Raw genomic sequence first — 18,109 nt, forward strand, 5'->3', positions numbered from 1 at the left:
ATCATTTTCAAAGATCAAAGTCGAAGTTGAAACCACGAAAAAGCCAGTACAGTACATACACAAATTCACTCACAACTCCATACAGAACAAAATCCTAAATTCCTGTAGGTGTCGCTCAACATCAACAAAATGAGATTCTAGCTGTCCCTTTTACCCAATATGCTTACTCATCAACAATATATCAAACCTCTCTCTCTATACATACCGATTCCCATTATTTTCCGTTCCCACCCCCAAACCCACAAACCCACCAAATCCTGTCTCCCAATTATTAAATCCCAACTCATAATTTCGCAACGTAGGAAAGAAACATGAAGTAAGGGGGGCAGGAACTACCAGCCTGTATGATAGAGAATACAATATGAGTTTGAAGTACCCGCGCTGTAGCTTTTGCCGAAAAGAAACTCCAAAAGGTTTCACGAGTTGATGCTAGATGATGACAGGGGCTTTCAATCCCAATATAGGATAGGACAGGGGCGTTGGAGGCATTCAGAGGTTTCCTCGTCTCTTTAGAGACTCAGACCGCAACCTACTATGAATGTTCATGCAGAGGCTCGCACTAAACTTAATACGCAATCCTGGGAAATAAAAACTTTAATTATTCCCAAAGATTATGTATCGAGTTCAATAGATATATATATATAGATTTTAATGTATTTAATTTACACTATTCCTATTTAAATCAATTATTGATATATATAACTATTATATTTAAATAAATATACTACATACGGATATTCATAGTAGCTTGCTGTAAGAGTTGCTCCGCTTGTCGAAAAGGTACGATTAGATTACAAATGCGTTGGAAGCCATAACCGATTCATGATACACTCAAGAATACTAGGTAGTTATAAGAGTCTTTGGAATTTCTCTATTGGAACAAAGGATAAGAACTAAACATAGTGTTGAAATGGGAATGCAATATCACATACCCACACCAATAAAAAAAGTTTTGGATTTCTAGTCTTTCGTATTCATACATCATATACTAGACTACAATACTGTACAAATACAAACAAAAGTCATCTCATCTCGTATATTCATCTTATTCATATCATTTCGTCTCTTCTCATCTCATCTCTAGGCATCTCATCTCATCCTGTCCTACTAACCCTCCTCGCATCCTAGCATCTCCCTCCTCTATCCCAACCCAATGTCCATGATTATATATATTAAGCAGATTCTCAGCTTAAGAAGTAGTATTCACAACCTTCTCCATATTTGCCCATCCTCTCCTCTGTCCGATATCCGAGTACCTTCCATTTCTCACTCCATCCCAATGGATCTAATCCACACTTCTCTTCAAAGTTACATTCCATCCACACTCCCTTAAATGCATCAAACCACAATAATGTTTCCACGCCCGCAACTCCTCTTTCAATAAAAGGTACAAAAAAAGTTTCCCATCCCTTTGCATATGCACTGCTTTAAAAATATCCGCCAGCATCATAAGAAAAACTAAAACCACAACTTTGCTCAGATCCCATCCATCCATCAGTCCATCCATTCATAAAATCTCCTTTTAATCGATCTTGCGAACGTAAAGCTCCATTGGGCAAATAAACCCCCCCTCGAATGGGAAACAAGAGAACTCGAAATCATAATAACATAATCCATCATAGCCTACAATCCTTCACCCGAAACAATGGTAATTTCGCAACAAGCTGTGCGCACACATTTCGATTATTTGCTCCATACCTCGTCAAGTCTTGAGCTAAAAGCAGTCGCTCTTCGGGATCAAAATATAGTGCATGCTGATTCTTCCTGACGAATCACGTTCCAATTCCCAAGCCAACCTCACAATAATTTTTTAATCTCCATGGGAAAAAATAGAAGATGTTAAGAACGCATCGCGGTAAAGCTTAGGTTTCCTCCATCCAAGACTATAGAATTGCCACACAACATGACAAAAAATATCAGCCCTCCATCGATATTTTCTTGGCAGTATCAGTGCTTTCAACACTTGCATTTGTACCTCTTCGACCATGGCTACCCACTGCTGCCAGCTTCATCTTTGGCTTCTTTCTCATCATCGTGAGGCCTTCGTCACTATCTGAGTCATTCATGTCCGCGTTCATGCTGTTATCACCATCACCGTTGTATCCCTCTTCATCAGTGTCTGCATAAGGATGGCTCACAGCGGGATGGATAACAACATGATCATCGGAAACTGTAGAGGTTTCGGATTCAGAAGATTGTTTGGAAATTACAGGTGGCGTGACTGTTTCGGAGGTATCGTATATGGTTTGCGAAGGACAACTACCAGGATCTTGAAGCATATCACCTTCTGGATCAGCGGATACAGATGATGAGCCTGATACTAAAGCAGGCAATGAAGGAACCGATGGGAAAAATTGTTCATTCGAACCAAGAGCTAACGAGGAAACAGGTGAGTTAACATCAGACGGGAAATTCATGTCACCAGGTGATATGATACTTGTCGAGGTAACTGAGCTATATGACCGAGCACGTGTGGCAGCTTCGTCTTGTTTTTGAGCAAAGATCTCATCGTCAGGTGATGGGGGACAATTTTTCAATGGAGCAATTTCTAACTTGAGTTTCGAGCTGTGAAATTCGAGGCGCTTGGCGTTTGCATCCGCTTCCATCTTCCTCCTTCGATCTAGTTGTTCTTGAGCTCTTTGAAATGATTCAGGTGTACTCGCACCATATGTTCGTGGAGCAGGTGTTTTCCATTCCGGGGTTCGATTAGCTGTGGCAGGTCTATCGTCAAGGATTGATGCAGCATAATGGGTACTCATAACATTAGGCGTCGATGCTGATGATACCGTCTGATGCTTGTCGAAAATGTGAGGTTGAAAATACAAGGGTGAGGGTATTGGCCTGTCGAAATAAGCGTCAATCGGGCTATTCTCGGAGGAATATGTTGGACGGGGATGTTTAAAAAGTCCAGGGGCAACAGCAGTACTCATTCCAACGATGGCGGATGCATGTTTGTCTTCGGCTTTAAAAAGGCTTCTATCGACAGATCTAGGCCTCGATGATGCACTTTCATCAATCTCCGACAAGGATTCTCGACCTCCAGGATTCCATAAATGTCCACCAAAGATTTGTCCCATATGATCTGTGAAAGGACCTGGCGTTCTTGGACATTCTTCTGTAGTGGGGCTTCCGGAAAATGCGTGATTTACAGATCTCGAATATGAATGGCCTCTATGAACGACCGTCGCAATCGACGGCGTCCCCGAGATAGCGCGTTCCGGTGGACCTGGTCTCGCATCAAAATTTGATGATGCCAAAGAGGATCCAGAACGTTTGGGAGTGTTTCCTACCAGGGAAGAAAGGGAAAAGTCCTGTTGGAATGGATCGCATTGCAGCGAGTCAGGGCTAGCCGTTTGACTTTGGGCCAAAGGGTGTTCCGTTGATTCTTTGTGATGATCATGGTGAGAATCACCGAACGAGGAGAAGTATTCATCTCCACGAAGACTGGCTCGACGAACTATCTCGCGCAAAATAGGAGTATATGGCGGAGCGTGGGTATGATTTTCGGTACCTGAACTTATGTTTGTAGCATTGCTTGTAGCTCTCTTGCGAGACCCTTCACCCTTATCATTTCTCATCACACTTGTGACCTTGCCTATAGTCTTCTTGAAAGTCGATCGAGCTCGCTCTAAAAAGGTAATAGGTACAACAGCCCGTTCCAATTCGCTCTTGTCAACTTCTATTCTACGTCCTGCGGTCTTGCGTGATGGATCCGTATCGTCAAGCCATCCAATGATGTTCTCGATGCCTTTGATCGTCCATGGATGTCGTTTGACCTCTCGAAGTTTGATCCGCTCGGCAGGATCTTTAATTAACATTCTTCTGAGCAAATCATATAACTCATCGTCAATTTCCTCGTAAGACAAATCATCCTCATTCCTATATGGCCCATCCCATGGTCCCATCCTTCTGCTAAAGTGTGAGGTTGAATTCCCTGGATCGACAGCCTTTAATCGTTTTCTGGGTATGTAAACATCCTCCTTTGCGATAGCCTTGAACAACTGGTATTCATCCTCTGCCATGAATGGAATGCGAGCATAAACTAGGCAATATAGAGTAATTCCCAAAGACCAAACATCGATTTGTTCAGTAATTCTAGGTTGTTTAATTTCTAGATCTGTATAGCATAATTCGGGAGCGAAGAAGGCCGGTGTTCCAACAGTCTTAGCCAACTCTAGATCATCATCAAAGTCGGTTGCGTCAGCTTCGGAGATATTCTCTTCTGTCTCTCCTTCTCTGATAGGTCGACCGAAGTACGAGACACCGAAATCAGATATCTTGACGCGATGATCCTTTGTCCATAATAGATTAGCAGGCTTGATGTCTCGGTGAACGATACCTTCGTAGTGTAAATACTCCAGTCCTAAAACAGTGTCTCTGAAAGCCGACCTAGCTTGATCCAGAGTAAAGCATGGAACGTAAGAGAAATCGTCTTCGAAAGCATCGTGTTGTGTCATGTCATCAACCGAAGACATGTGAGAAATAATACTATCCGCCATGCTAGGAGATCTTCCTCGATACATTGGATCCTCCGCATAAGACCCATACATAGTACCTTCCAAAGCCATGGCTGAAGCTTGTGGAATATATGAGCCGGGGGCATCTTCTTCATTATCGCTATCTAAAGGCCCTATCTCAAAGTCAACATCGCCACCTCCAGGTAAAGGAGTGGGAGCACGCGAACTTCTTGCAGTTGGTGCTCTGGATGTTGCTCGAGAACTCTTCATAGATCCAGGAGCCGACCGGACTAGAGACGTATGCGACAAAGACACAAAGGAGTCTTTTGTGGTGGCTCGCGATAGGAGTGGTAACTCGGAACGTTCTTCTTCTTTTTCGTCATCATCCCCATGTTCCAAACTCCAAAATTCTCCATTTCCTTGGTACTGTAAAAGTTTTGCTCTCTTCATCTCTTTCCTTTGTCGTCGACGTTTGAGTGTCTCGAAGTATGCCTCATCATTTCCCTGATCATCCTCTCCCCTAATTTCTCTTTCGATTCTACGCCGTTCATATAAGGATATCTTTCGGACTCCCTTCCGACGCCACACTATTTCTCCTAATTCGACATGTTCAAGAACCATATAGATTTTTTTCAACTCCGGATCATCAATAACTTCCAAGAGGCCGACGACATTGGGGTGACGAATTTTCTTGAGAATGGCAATCTCTCTCTTCGTTTTGTCTTCGGGGGAAACCGTGACTCTTCCAAGTCTTCTTTTCTTTGAGAATCTTTGTATGATTTTGATGGCGACATAATCTTGAGTTTCAAGGCTCCGGGCCAATTTAACTTTTCCATGTACACCTCTCCCAATTTCATCGATGATCTCATATTGATTGATGAGTTTTCTACCGGTGATGAAATCTTGTTCGACTTGTGCTTTGTGAGTTCTAATTTCGAGATAAAGAAGTTAGTCAGTGTTTCAAGCCGCAGTGAGTCAGTAGAGCGTCGAAATGACGGGGCTTCGTAGATTGATGGGTTGTGTTGACAACCCCTCGATATATGCGAAGGTGATACAAGGTGTAAATACCCAACGATAAGCTTCGCAGATTGAGGAATTTGAAGATCCTTTGACGAAAGTGAATTGCGCAAGGGGAGGGATTGACTTACTCTTTTACTTTATGCATCTGTAAAGGGTGTAAATAAGGACTCGAATGAGGAGTTCCTTGGTCGGAAAGAGGTATAGGTTGACGATGGAAGTGAGAAGGACTAAATAGACCTGGACTCGAAGATGGAGTACTTCCCGCAGAGGTTCTTGGAACAGTGGTGAAATCCATTGTAGTGTATTTGTGGTTGTGATAGTGGTGGTTGTGAAAGCACGTCGAGTGCAGACATCTTTGGTGGTCAAATTTCTGGCAATCTTTGCCCCAAGTGAATCAAATTGAAATGGAAGATTATGAACGAGCCATCATATACTGTTGTAAGTGAGAGAGTGAGGCAGTGAAGGGGTATTTGATTGTTTCTTCGTTGTTGGGAGGTGGTGAGATGGTGAGGGGAGGCAGTGATGAGGTCAATGTAGTCGGTCTTTCTTGATGGTGGTTATTGTTGTTGTAGTAGTAATGGTATGGGTAATGGGTCGTTTCGTCTTCGGCTGGGGTCAATGGCCGTCTGTCTCTTTTTAGTTTGATTATTTTCGCTTTGGCTTTGGTCGTTTAATCAGTTAATCAGAAGAAGAAAAAAGGGTGGTAAGGGTATTGCTGCAACTTGGTGAGGTAAAGTTTAATAAAGTAGTGTGAGATGAATTAATGATGAATTATTGATGGATGGCTAGTGCCCTCCCCTGGTGGAGAAAAGAATCCAAGTCATTGATGGATTAGGTTGTCCGTGCTTTCCCTCTTACCGTACCGTACCGTACAGTCCTTTCCCAAAATTATTACTTTCGGATCAGCATCACCAGATGTAGAATATTCGGTCAAGCGTCCTTTTCTTTTCTATCCTCTCTTGTCATGTTGAATCCCGGTTGAAGTGAAGTTGTGAAGTGGATGAATAATTGGAGCGAAGTCAGCAGAGGGAAAAGAAGAAGAAGAAGGAAGAAGAAGAAGAAGAAGAAGCAGAAGAAGAAGAAGAAGATGGAGATTAATCACAGTGACCTCGACCACCATAATAAAATATATCGCATGATAAATACCTACCTAGATGGGTTAATTGGATTAAATGCACCTAGATAGTACTAGATTGAGAGACACTAGTTCATTGATATCTTTTATTTTCTTTTCGTTTTCTTGTATCTTTATCTCACCAGTTGGATCTATCGCTGCCAACAAGGCTCAAGGCTCAAGGCTCGTACCGTGTGGCGGCTCTTCTTTCTTACTATCAAGAGGTTGAATTGGAACTGGGATTCAATACGGTAGTACTGGAGAATGATAACTGACTATCAAATAAGTTAACAGATCTGTCTTTGTGTTGATTCTTTGACGTGACGGTGAGTACCGTATCATATCATCACATCCATAGTGACAGTGACAGCGACAGTGACATCGATGAGGTAAGCTCGGTAAGTCAGAACGATGAAGACGTAACTGGAAACAAAGAGAATGATAGTGTTCTCCTCTCCCCGCCAGCACAGAATTGTTGGAGAGGACTTGAGTGCCCAGATAGGCGTTTGTTGATACTGTAAGGTTATTGTTTCAAAATGTTTGATACTTGCTCGTGCTCCCTCTGTAGGTATGTGAATAACAACGTAATACAATACAGTCAAATTTTGGAGGTTCAATGTAATTTCGTCATGAGCAAGTTATTTCAGGCGCAAAGAGGGCATGGAATGGGTTCAATTTCTATCTGACATGTGTAAGTAAGTCAATGTCTATTGTCAGTTCATGTCAAATCATTCATAAATAATACCCCCTACACGTATAATAAACAGACAGACACCTAACGAGGTCTTACAAAATGATAGATAGAAACTTTGAAAGCAAAATTAAATGGATTTTTCGATGTAGCTCCTTATCATCAACCAATGATAACTTTATCCCATGCGAATAACAACATGTTGATCTTCTTCCCCCTTTGTAGACAATCATCTTAATCAAGGATGACCAACCCCCCTTGGTAAAACCTCCAAAAGAATACCTATGGCTGAATAACTCAAGCCGTGGCTAATGTGGCTACAAATTCCAAGTGTTGCAGAGCGGCACAAAATGATTCAGATCCAACCATATCTCATTATCATGATCAACAATGCAATCCTTCGCATCCCCAAGAAATCCAACCAAAAACGGTTGAAAAAGAAGCTATTCGTAACCCCATCCAAGATAAGGATTCAGTCCCGTCTCTCAAATTTGCCTCTTACTACCTTATCCAGCTACTCAATATCAAACTTCTTTTCCGTTTGCGCACTTGGCGAAGAGAGGTGGACGGGAAGAAACAGAGGACGAATCAACATCCATAGAAAAGGAACATCTACACAGTACATGATGCATGATGCAAGAAATAATGGATTCCCAAAAATTGGTCCCTCTTTTATTTTCCTTCCCTACTAATCCTCTCCCACTCGTAACCGCTCGCAATTCATAGTCAAGCTCGATTTGTTTAAGCAGAGACAGAATATGATCAAAATTTATGATTCCTTTTTCCTCTTTCCCAAGACTCAACTGGTGCACATGTGAGGAGGAGAGATACAGTACCGAACTTTCTTAATCTCACCTCACGATATGCTTCCAATGCTTCATGATGCTCCCATGCATCCATATTGAAGAATCTCAACAGATACCTATATTTTATCTCGTAGCCGCAGTAAGACGTCCAAACCCCCCTTTATTAACCTTGGAATTATCCCCGATCCTTCTTTGTGTGTCAAGCTGCTAGCTTAAGCAGGAATCGGGCTGTTGTGCAACGCTCTTCTAAGACGGTAGGTAATTCAGATACCATACTTTTCTCGGCCATCCCCTCGTCCACAACTCCATGAAAACGCATATCTCAATCCTTGAACAATGCGGAGAGGGGGCTGACAATGTATAGATGTACCGACCGGTACAGTATATGATGCTTTTACTTCTGATGATTCTAAAGTATTTCCCGAGCGACCATTCTCCGCTTAGCCAACCGTTCGTGAATACTCCGTCAACCCAATGCTCTTCCGGTCATTCCTCCGTATTCTATGATATTGCAATATTGGATCCCTACTTTTCTACTCTCCATTTCTACTATTATCACATACTTACGCCTTTCCTCTCAAGTGCTTACGGACTCACATCCAAATTGGCGCGATGCATACAACATCATACAAGGCATATATAAGCCACACCGGTTCGTCTGGCACACCAACACTCCTTTGAGCTACCAAGGTTTACATGGGGTTGGTTATATTGCCATTTTTCGAGATTGCGACTACAGAATGCCAATAATCAAAACGACAAAGAAAACCTTTTTCCTGTGTCAATGACGATGATGAGGCGAAGCCATCGTATGATTAGGTTGGCCCTTTTCCAAGTAGCGTGAGAACCAATCGTGAAGGCTCCTGATCCCCTCGGGTGGCTCTCATACTAAATAAAAAAATCTTTGATCGTGGAGGGGTTAAGGTTAACCTCTACGTCAGACCATACAATCAGTAAGTAGAAATGATTCTTCCATGGCGCCCTTGTAATCCTCAATTTCTCCCCGACTTACCTGCTATGAACGAGATTTCCCCTCGATCGCGTCTCCTTCATTTACCAAGGAAAGCATCCAGAGTCGTATCCCCATGTCAAATGCATAATAGAGACTAGATCACCCAAAACCAAGAAACTCGATACGATTCACCATGTTCACAAGCTCAACGAATCAAACCCATTCCCCATATCCCCTGTTCTCTTGTTGATCACCCAACTGCCAAGTCTTGCACGGCTGTTCGTTGATGTAATTTTAAGGTAAAGGGATCAATTTACGGCCCGAGTTGATTACGACTTTCTTCCGTTGTGCCTCCTCCCCTATCGTCTTCTTTATAGATCAACGAAGCACGGTTCAAGTCGGGTACTACATCGTTTATTAGTATCTTTGGAGGAGGGAGGGGGTGGTAAGTTGATTTATTTGGAGGTGATTGAAGAATGTACAGAGCCTTCTGGTACTACGGTATGATTTGACTCGGCGCTTTTCAATGCTTTTCAATGCTTTGCAATGAAAACCTTTGATAGAGTCAGTCTCGGTGAATCTAATCATCGAGATGGACCGACATGTAGAATCGCAGGTACCAGTCAGCTACATCCTCAATTTAACATCGACCCAATTTGTCTACCAATATCACTTCAAGTATGAATCGAGATTTCTCCAATGGAGCGGAGTGGAATCATTCCGTCATCAATGCAAGATAGAGCAAGATGGGTGGACCTATTTCCAATGTCTCCATTTACAATTTTGACCGGGGGGAATTACCTTGATACAGTAAGTTTAAGTTACGACTTTTGTTACGACCTTGATACAGTAAGTTTACGACTTTTGTTACGACTTTGTTACGACTACCCACTTTTTCATCGTACGAGCAAATTCCTCAAGTTCCTATCTCTCATCAATCTGTGTCTAATCTATGGTACCAACAATGAAAGAATCTTCAATGTGTGCTTCCATATCTTAAATCAATAATAATCGGTCAACCCATGTGTCTCGTTTGCAAACGTGTTTCCCCTATTTCCCAATATCCATAGTTATACTAAACCCAAACGATAGAATCTTACACAGTAGGGAGGTACGTACAGCACATCTCCATCTCCCAATCCAAACATCTCCCTATCTCCCCACCAGCACATCTAAACACAAGCCCAACCCGCTTCTTCCCGAATCTAATCCTGCATGCACACACGGAGTACTTCGTACATTCGTACATTCGTCCAACTAGCCACTCTCACATCTCAAACGAGATTAAGAAATCGCAAAAGCGAAAGGCAAAGGGAAAAATGCCACACGACACATCATATTTCCACCCCCTGCACACCTCCGTCGCAATGGATTCCTTTCCATTCCAGAGCCAAGAATCATACCACACACTCCTACTGTACATCGAGTTACAGATTTCCAGGTCGCCTAATCATCAGTGCGCATACGCTGCATTGATATCTGGTGTCTGGATAGGCTAAGGAGATTTGATCTTTGATCGTATGGTTAATGCATCCATCAATTGCTCCTTCCGATATTGTGTCACCATACCGAGCATACATAGGTTACATCCTTAGTACTTACATGGGTTTCTACAAGGCATGCAAAGCACGGAGCGCAAAATATCTGGGCATGCAAAGCACCCATAATCAATGTTGAGTATTGTCTACGCGGTATCAACATCAAAATACCAATCGTTTGCAATCTGGTTTCACTACATCCCGCATTAGTGACCACTTCCCTTCCTACAGTATCTGTACCTTGAGAATTTTGAACCATTCAGTTATCCACGTTACAGTTTAACGAAAAGGTATCAAAATACGCGGGAACCCATCGGAAAATCGGAGATGGGAACACTGCTACGGGATTGGCAGGTTTGGGTAAGTATCACTGATGATGAATTTCCTAGAGGGGGGGGAGGGGGGGGTTGATAGCATATGGGCATGGGAGTAGATTGTCTTGCTGTGTAGTTTTCCCGTTCTGTAGTTGTGTGTTTTTGGATCGAGGGAATCGCCTGTTCCTGTTAGATTGGTACTAAAGTTGGTGTTGATATTGATATTGATACTGATACTGATACTGATACTGATATTATTTTGGCATTGATGTGATTATCAAGTCATTTCCATCCGTCCAGTGACAGACTAATTACATTCAAAACTAAAGCGTACTTGGTATTTTGATGCGGGGCAAGTGCAACACAACATAACTCCATCACATCGTTATTTAAATTCTTCAAGGGCCCACTATCATTTGCTCAGATATACAACTAGGGTCTCGAAAGTCTTGTGATTCTTCCCCGCATTTCATCTGAGTCCTGACCTTCATCAATCTTTCATCATTCATTACTTATACCGTTATGTTAATGTGATGCCATGCCATGCCATGCCATGCCATGCGATGTGATGTGATGGGAATATAATAAATGCATTTCAAATATCTGATCGGAGTTACGGCATTGATCTTTACCCTTTTAACCTTTTTAATCCTTTAAGAAAAGGGAGAAGCGGTTGGTTATCTATTCGAGGTGTGCATGAACCTGGAGATCCTCCAGATAGGGAAATTCATCTCCTTGGATTACTGACTCGCATTTCTTGCCATGTATGTACGCACGCACAGAATAGTGTTGAAATCTGGGGTATTGTGAAACGTGAAATGGGGTAGTAGTAGTTTCTAAGATGCTTGACTTTGAGCTCTGGTAGTTACCAGGTGGTGCTATACACGTGATACTACTTTTGTAGAGTAGTACTCTTCTGTAGTACTTTGGTATATCAAGACGAAATGAGAAGAGAAGGAAACGGTGATTCAATCATGTGAGTGTGTATCTATCTCTGTCCTGGTGTCTATCAGACTTTGATGAATTCAAGATTCTCTCTCATCCCATCGTTGATCAACCACACAAAACAACCCACCCTCTCACAAACACCCACGAACTCTTGCCATTCTTCATTCATCTTCTTCATCCAAATTCTCTCACTTCCAAGTTCCCAATTCCTATTCTTTGGGCCATCCTTTCTTACGCAGCCACCACATATCATACGCCACAGTCAAACACTTTACCTAATCGTTCGTGCTTCTTCACATGTCAACCCAAAACTAGCATTTCAAAGAAAAATTGCTTGAATTCGGCCCAAGACAATGTCTCATTTTCCGACAAGCCAAGTGAAGGATAGCCAATCAATTAAGCTCTAACCAAGTTGAGCAAAAGATGCAGAACTCAAGCAGATAGACTCATTTGGATCAACGAAAATGGAAATGTGATATATCTCGGATGCGAATTGTGGGATATTATCATGTGATTGTTCCTTTTGGCCAATAGTTTGTCCGTCCGAGAGGAAGTAAGGCAAAAAAGTAATCCTCTCTTCCTCTCCATTACAAATTGTACTAGTCTTGCATGATTAGTATATCACACCATCTCCAAAATTTTCTTTCCACGAGTCGCATAAAGCTCTCTTTACGTATGTATGTGTGGCTTATCTGAAACAAATTCACTGTATCCTCTTCAAGCGCGCATATTCAATGTGAGGTACGTATTTGTCTTTGAAACGTATGTATGTATGTGTGTATGTATGTGTCTGTGGCTTGGGACAAGAGATATTTGAACACGAGATTATACATACGTATTAACACATCATCATATATTTGAGCATAAGACACTGGGTAGCAAGATAGCTATCTATCATGCGAAGAATAGAAATACACAAATTCGTATAGTGCACCTATCGGCTCCCAAAAGGGACGGAAAGTGCGAATGTGCAACATTGATTTCTTCAACGCGGGATAGCCCTTTGCGGAATGCTCGGTATCCCGCTGTTGGAGTTGGAGTCTCGGTTTATTTCTTGCTTTATGTGTTCTGTGTATCGGGTTGTTACTGCATTCCTGTAAATGAAGTTTGTGTTTCTTCACGCGGGATGGATGTGCGAGGAAGTTTCTACATGTTTAATTTTGTCTCAAGGCAAGAAGATACCTGTCAGTTTTCCTCTCCAGGTGCGGAAAATAAATACACACATATATCCCTTTTCCCATTGGCTATCATTCGCATTATAATCTGAACCGAGTGAGATGACTTGAATATATTATATGCGAATATCTTGGATATTAATTCTATCCTATCCCATCTCACCACACCACAACACCTCATTTCATCCCATGTATCTGCTTATGGCTGTGATAAAGTTTCTCTTCGCTCCGCGATATCCAGAATGAGAATCCTCTCATTTCATCATCCAGCGAACTCATCTCCAATAACCGGCATAGTGTATCTTCAAACACTCAGACTCGTCTTCAACAGTATGAGACTTTAGTCGTTCAAATTTATGTACATCACATCACATGTATCATTGCTACCAAGTCTCCATTCACTCTGTGATATTCAAGATAACAGTTCTCTCATCCCATCATCCAGCGAACTCGGCTTCAATAGCCAGAGTAATCCATTCTCAACAACCCAAACTGGATTCCAACAATAAGACACTTTAGTCATTCAAATTTATATACATCAGATCAGAATCTTGGAATCCTGGGAGGGGTATATACTTTGTATACTATACGTCTATACTGTGGAGTTTCTAGGGGATCTAAACTTATTTGTTCTGTGGATCTTTGGGGTTTCCTTCTCGGCGAGATAGGAGGGAGGAGTCATGTTTAATTCATGTAAGCAAACTGTCATTGTGGTGTTGGGAAATACTTGAGTATCTACTGAAGGTCTCAGTTTATTGTGTAAAAGGTAGATAAGTAGGTAGATAGGTAGATACCCAAGTATATTTTGTAGTTCATTTCATGCAGGAGTAGTGAGTAGTGATCTGACATACCAACCGTTCTTTCTAGACCCGTATTGATGTTCGAATTCATATCAGTATATAGACTCACCTCGTTTAACTATCTGAGTTTATCTCAATGTAGGAATTTACTTTGATTATTTGATTTTTTGTCTAAATCGGTGTTCAAGTTGATATACTATCCACCTTTCTCAAAATCTCAGCACTTCCAAGATTCTCCGCTACCCAGAATAGCTTTTAGCTCTACATTCTCGTTCCCAGCTCTCATCGGCATCGATAGTAAATAATCATATACCATCTCATCATCTTCTTTCCAAACACCTCAGCAATCACAATCTCAATACTAAATTCCACTTGAATTTGAAGTCTAGAATTTACCACTGCAGTACAGCCATTCTAGAAGAGAAAGTATCTCCTAGCAATACTGAGATGTAAGTTTGCCTGGGATATCATAGAGCTTGGTTTTCCTATATCTCGGACTTTAGTCTGATAATCTAGAGCCTCGGATTGTTACTTCTAAGCAGAGCATTCGTATGATCTTAAAGACTGTATATCTACCTACTGATGAGTGTTGTATCATCTTCAGCCTCCAGCCTGCAGACATCAAAAATCTTTAGTGACAAAATCCCAGTCGAGACCATCGAACACCCCTTCTAGAATCCGAATCCACGGCATGAAGATCGTGGCTAGCCAAGCTCAAACGATCCGAAACTCACAGAACTAACACCCTCATCACTTGCGACTCTGTTACACTTTCATATTCGTCATGGTCATCTGGGTTGCATGGGCAGAAGGCCATGTATCACCAGCCTCGATAGGAATAGGTATAAAGAGACGACTAGAGAGTCGCAAGGACGACAGATCGGTGCAATTTTACCATTACCATCCTCTTTGTGAATGAGCAGCGGAGATCTATGAGGGGAAATCTTCTCCCTCAGAAGGGGAAGAGGGGGTAAGTAATTCATATTTCGAAAGATAAGATCCACTTCGATTGCTTGATATGGAGATGGATCATGCCACTTCGATTTGTCGATATAGTCCCGAAGACGCTTGCGAATTAGAATTGATTTCCTTAAGACTTCCCCCCTTGATTCTAATACCTTTGTCCTTAGCTTCAAGGTCCGTTCTAATTCAGTATTGCGACTCCCCATCTGTTGGTTTGAGTGAAATACGGAAGACGTAGACCCTAAATGTAGGGTCTAATGTCAAGTGTATTTAATCTAAGTAGCTAGCTAACTTACTGGGAGAAGCGAGCCTTTTATAGGCCATGCTACGAGACTAGCTCCTTTGATGTCTATGAATGACTTAAGGACATCCATTCAACCTTTGTTCACACACCATCCATTGACAAAAGAAACAATACGTTGAGACACGAGTTGAAGAATAGAATAGTTATTACTTTCCATACATCACCATATTGTAAACTGAATCTGATTGATATATAGTAAGCAATGCAAATTAAATGTTGTAAATATATACATTGGCATTATCATTCATTGGTGCAAACTTCTATAAAAAATTTGCTAGGTATAAAATACAGATAACCCTCCAGGTCATAACTCATTAATTCCTCCATCTCCCGTTTTTCGCACCGGCTATAAAGCCAAGCCAAAGTAAATGAAGTACCGTGTATAGTGAAAGCAAACAAACAAGTAAGCAATCGGCAGAGAGAGCAGGTAATCGGTGTATAAGGGCAGCAAGCATTCGCAAAGGCAAATAACAGAAACAGGACAAGACAAAATCCAATCAAACTCCTCGCTCCTCATTACCTCCCCTGCAACCTCTCAATTACCTTGCTCTATCCTCATCTTCCTCCTTTGATCCTTTGAATTTAACTCAATCGACTTCCCGGTCTCAAACTTCCATTTCTCTTTTCGTACCTCCTTTGTCTCTCTTCCAAGATTTGTTCTCGCTTCTTTTCATTTTGTGTAGGATCATTCTTTGCATCTCCATCTTGACCTGGATTTGCCATTTCGTATTCAAGCATCTTGATGAACTTGTAGAAGAATACTGCGATTGCTGTTCCGACCAATGGTCCGATCCCTGATAGAGAATGTTAGTTTGAATTTGGAGATAGGGTGAGATGGGAGATTAGATATAGGAAGGCAAGAGAGGAAGGCGGATGCGTGATGTCGGATATGGATGCATGGGAAGTAAAGGGTAAGGAAGACAGAAGGTGTGTTAATGTAGCAAAAAAAAAACTTACAATAAATCCAATGTTCCTTATCGAAAGATCCACTAACAACACAAGGACCGAAGCTTCTTGCCGGGTTCAAACTTCCACCAGTATAATAGACCCCGACCATCTCGGCAATGAACAACGCTAGACCAATACCCACTGGCGCAATGAAAGTCGCCTTATGTTTCTCCTTCGCCAACATGAAGATAGTAAATATCAACTCGGCTGTCAGAATCGCCTCGATAAAGACACCTTGTACGGTGGATGTTTGAGCACCGAGCGTAGTTCGTACATTGAATGTAGTAGGGAAGAGACCGAGAACCATTCCACTAGCAGCTATACCACCGAGGATCTGGGCGAAGAATAGACAGACAGCTCGGGGGATAGGGATGGCACCAACGAGTACCATACCGAGGGTTACGGCGGGATTGAAGAGACCACCAGAAATACGGAAGAAAATCCATACATTTACCATGAGGGAAAAACCGAAGATAACTGCGATGTAAAGCTGAACTGCGATGTTGAAACCAGTCGCAGCACCTGTGGTAGTGTTCACTGTGTTACTGTCGATATTGGCTACTTGAGTACCGGCAAAAGCAAAGAAGAGAAACATGGTTGTGCCTACGAATTCACCGATTGTTGCTACGAAGTCTGTCTATGGTTAGTATGTGTATGATGGAAAAGAGGATGAAAAGACTTACGATTCTTGAAATTACTATTCATCCATTGTGTCCATGGTAACCTCATGACCATAGCTCTTTCTTCTGGTGTCAAATTATTCAAATCAATCGTTCCTTTCGTTCCACTCCTTCTATGCGATTCGTAGTTATACCCATCGATACTCTCATCTGTACTCTTTCTTCTAACCTTCTCACCACTTGCCCATTCAAGTGCAGCACCTGGTTCTCTCATTCCCTTTTCCAAGTCTCGATCTTTGCCAATATCACTTCTCGAAGAATCATCAAAATATGATTTCTGAGGGCCACTTTCCCATCCTACAACATTGCGATATGTACGTGGAGGACGGGAACGTTCATGATAATCAGGATGAGGATGATCATCACGAACACGTGTGCGGGATGACATTGAGTTCTCTCTCTCCCGATCGCTATAGTAGAGGTCTTCTCGAGCACGGAGAGCTCTTCCAGACTCGGATGTGAAGCTTAGCTTGGGGTCGTAATCGCCGCCGGAATATCTTCTTGGTGGAGGTACTGATGGCCTTCGTCTTAGACCTGCAACCGGTCTTGTAAGATCTTCAGAAGAGAAGACAGGGTGTTGTGGTGTAAGATCAGGTGGTGACATGATTGGATGTGATGAAAGGGGAGGCGACCACATTGCTGTATCCTTTTGATATGCTTTAGAAGGAGACGATATAGTGTGCGAAACTGGGACCAATTGCTGTTGTGAAGAACCAGGACGATTTATAACATCTCCATCCATAGTTTTACTGCTTTGGAATATTGGAAGGTCTGTGCCTTCTCCTGACATTGTTAACTTGAGACTCTCTGCGTCAATGTCCAAGTGGGGTGAAGGGAAATCGTGATAGGGTAGAATATAGAAGGGACGCTTTTTCAGTGGCTTAGCCGTAATGATGCGTTGATTTGGTAATAAATAATATAAAGTATAAGGGGTGTGTATGATGTTGATGTATTACGATTGATGATTGAGTTGTGAAGTATACTGGGAGAAAATAACTTCAACGGATGACCTGAAGAGATATATATTCTCGTTTCACCAACCACTTTCCGCAGTTCTAAGCACCATCGTGTAAAAGTATATCGAATCTTGATCTCCTTGAACCTTGGAGACATAATTTCTTCTTTTCCTTGCAATATCTATCAATCTAGCCATCTGCGTACGAAAGCATCTCTACCCAAGGTCCACAATCAAGGGTCTTGCTAAACACGGTGATTGAAAAAAGCAAATAACTATATCAAGGGAGAACCATCATACTAAACGATGCATCCCGAGTGGCTGGCTCCTCAAATGAAGAAGTTAAAACTTGACAGGAAAGCCCATGTGTGCATCAATGCATGATAACGTGGACCCTTAAGAATGATTTCGGAAAATCATGGAAAATCATCGCACATCTGCCGT

General features: G+C 42.0%; 2 protein-coding genes across 2 annotated transcripts; both read right to left on the reverse strand.

Annotated features, from left to right (window-relative positions):
* Window positions 1-956: 956 nt before the first annotated feature.
* Window positions 957-7,289, reverse strand: EAF01_003811 (uncharacterized protein). Its single transcript, XM_038912065.1, has 3 exons — window positions 6,926-7,289; window positions 5,606-6,866; window positions 957-5,385 (listed from the first exon to the last, which is right to left on the reverse strand). The coding sequence occupies exons 2-3, from the start codon at window positions 5,770-5,772 to the stop codon at window positions 1,917-1,919; spliced, it is 3,636 nt and encodes a 1,211-aa protein (XP_038771749.1). The 5' UTR covers window positions 5,773-6,866; window positions 6,926-7,289; the 3' UTR covers window positions 957-1,916.
* An 8,375-nt stretch (window positions 7,290-15,664) lies between these two features.
* EAF01_003812 (uncharacterized protein) lies at window positions 15,665-17,500 on the reverse strand (the record flags this gene model as incomplete). The annotated part of the gene is made up of 3 exons (XM_038912066.1): window positions 15,665-15,876; window positions 16,040-16,663; window positions 16,714-17,500. 3 exons carry the CDS (start codon window positions 17,498-17,500, stop codon window positions 15,665-15,667), a joined length of 1,623 nt encoding a protein of 540 aa, XP_038771750.1.
* Window positions 17,501-18,109: the final 609 nt, after the last annotated feature.

The sequence above is a fragment of the Botrytis porri genome (genome assembly GCF_014898465.1).
Source record: "Botrytis porri strain MUCL 3234 chromosome Unknown BPOR_005, whole genome shotgun sequence".
Taxonomy (NCBI): domain Eukaryota; kingdom Fungi; phylum Ascomycota; class Leotiomycetes; order Helotiales; family Sclerotiniaceae; genus Botrytis; species Botrytis porri.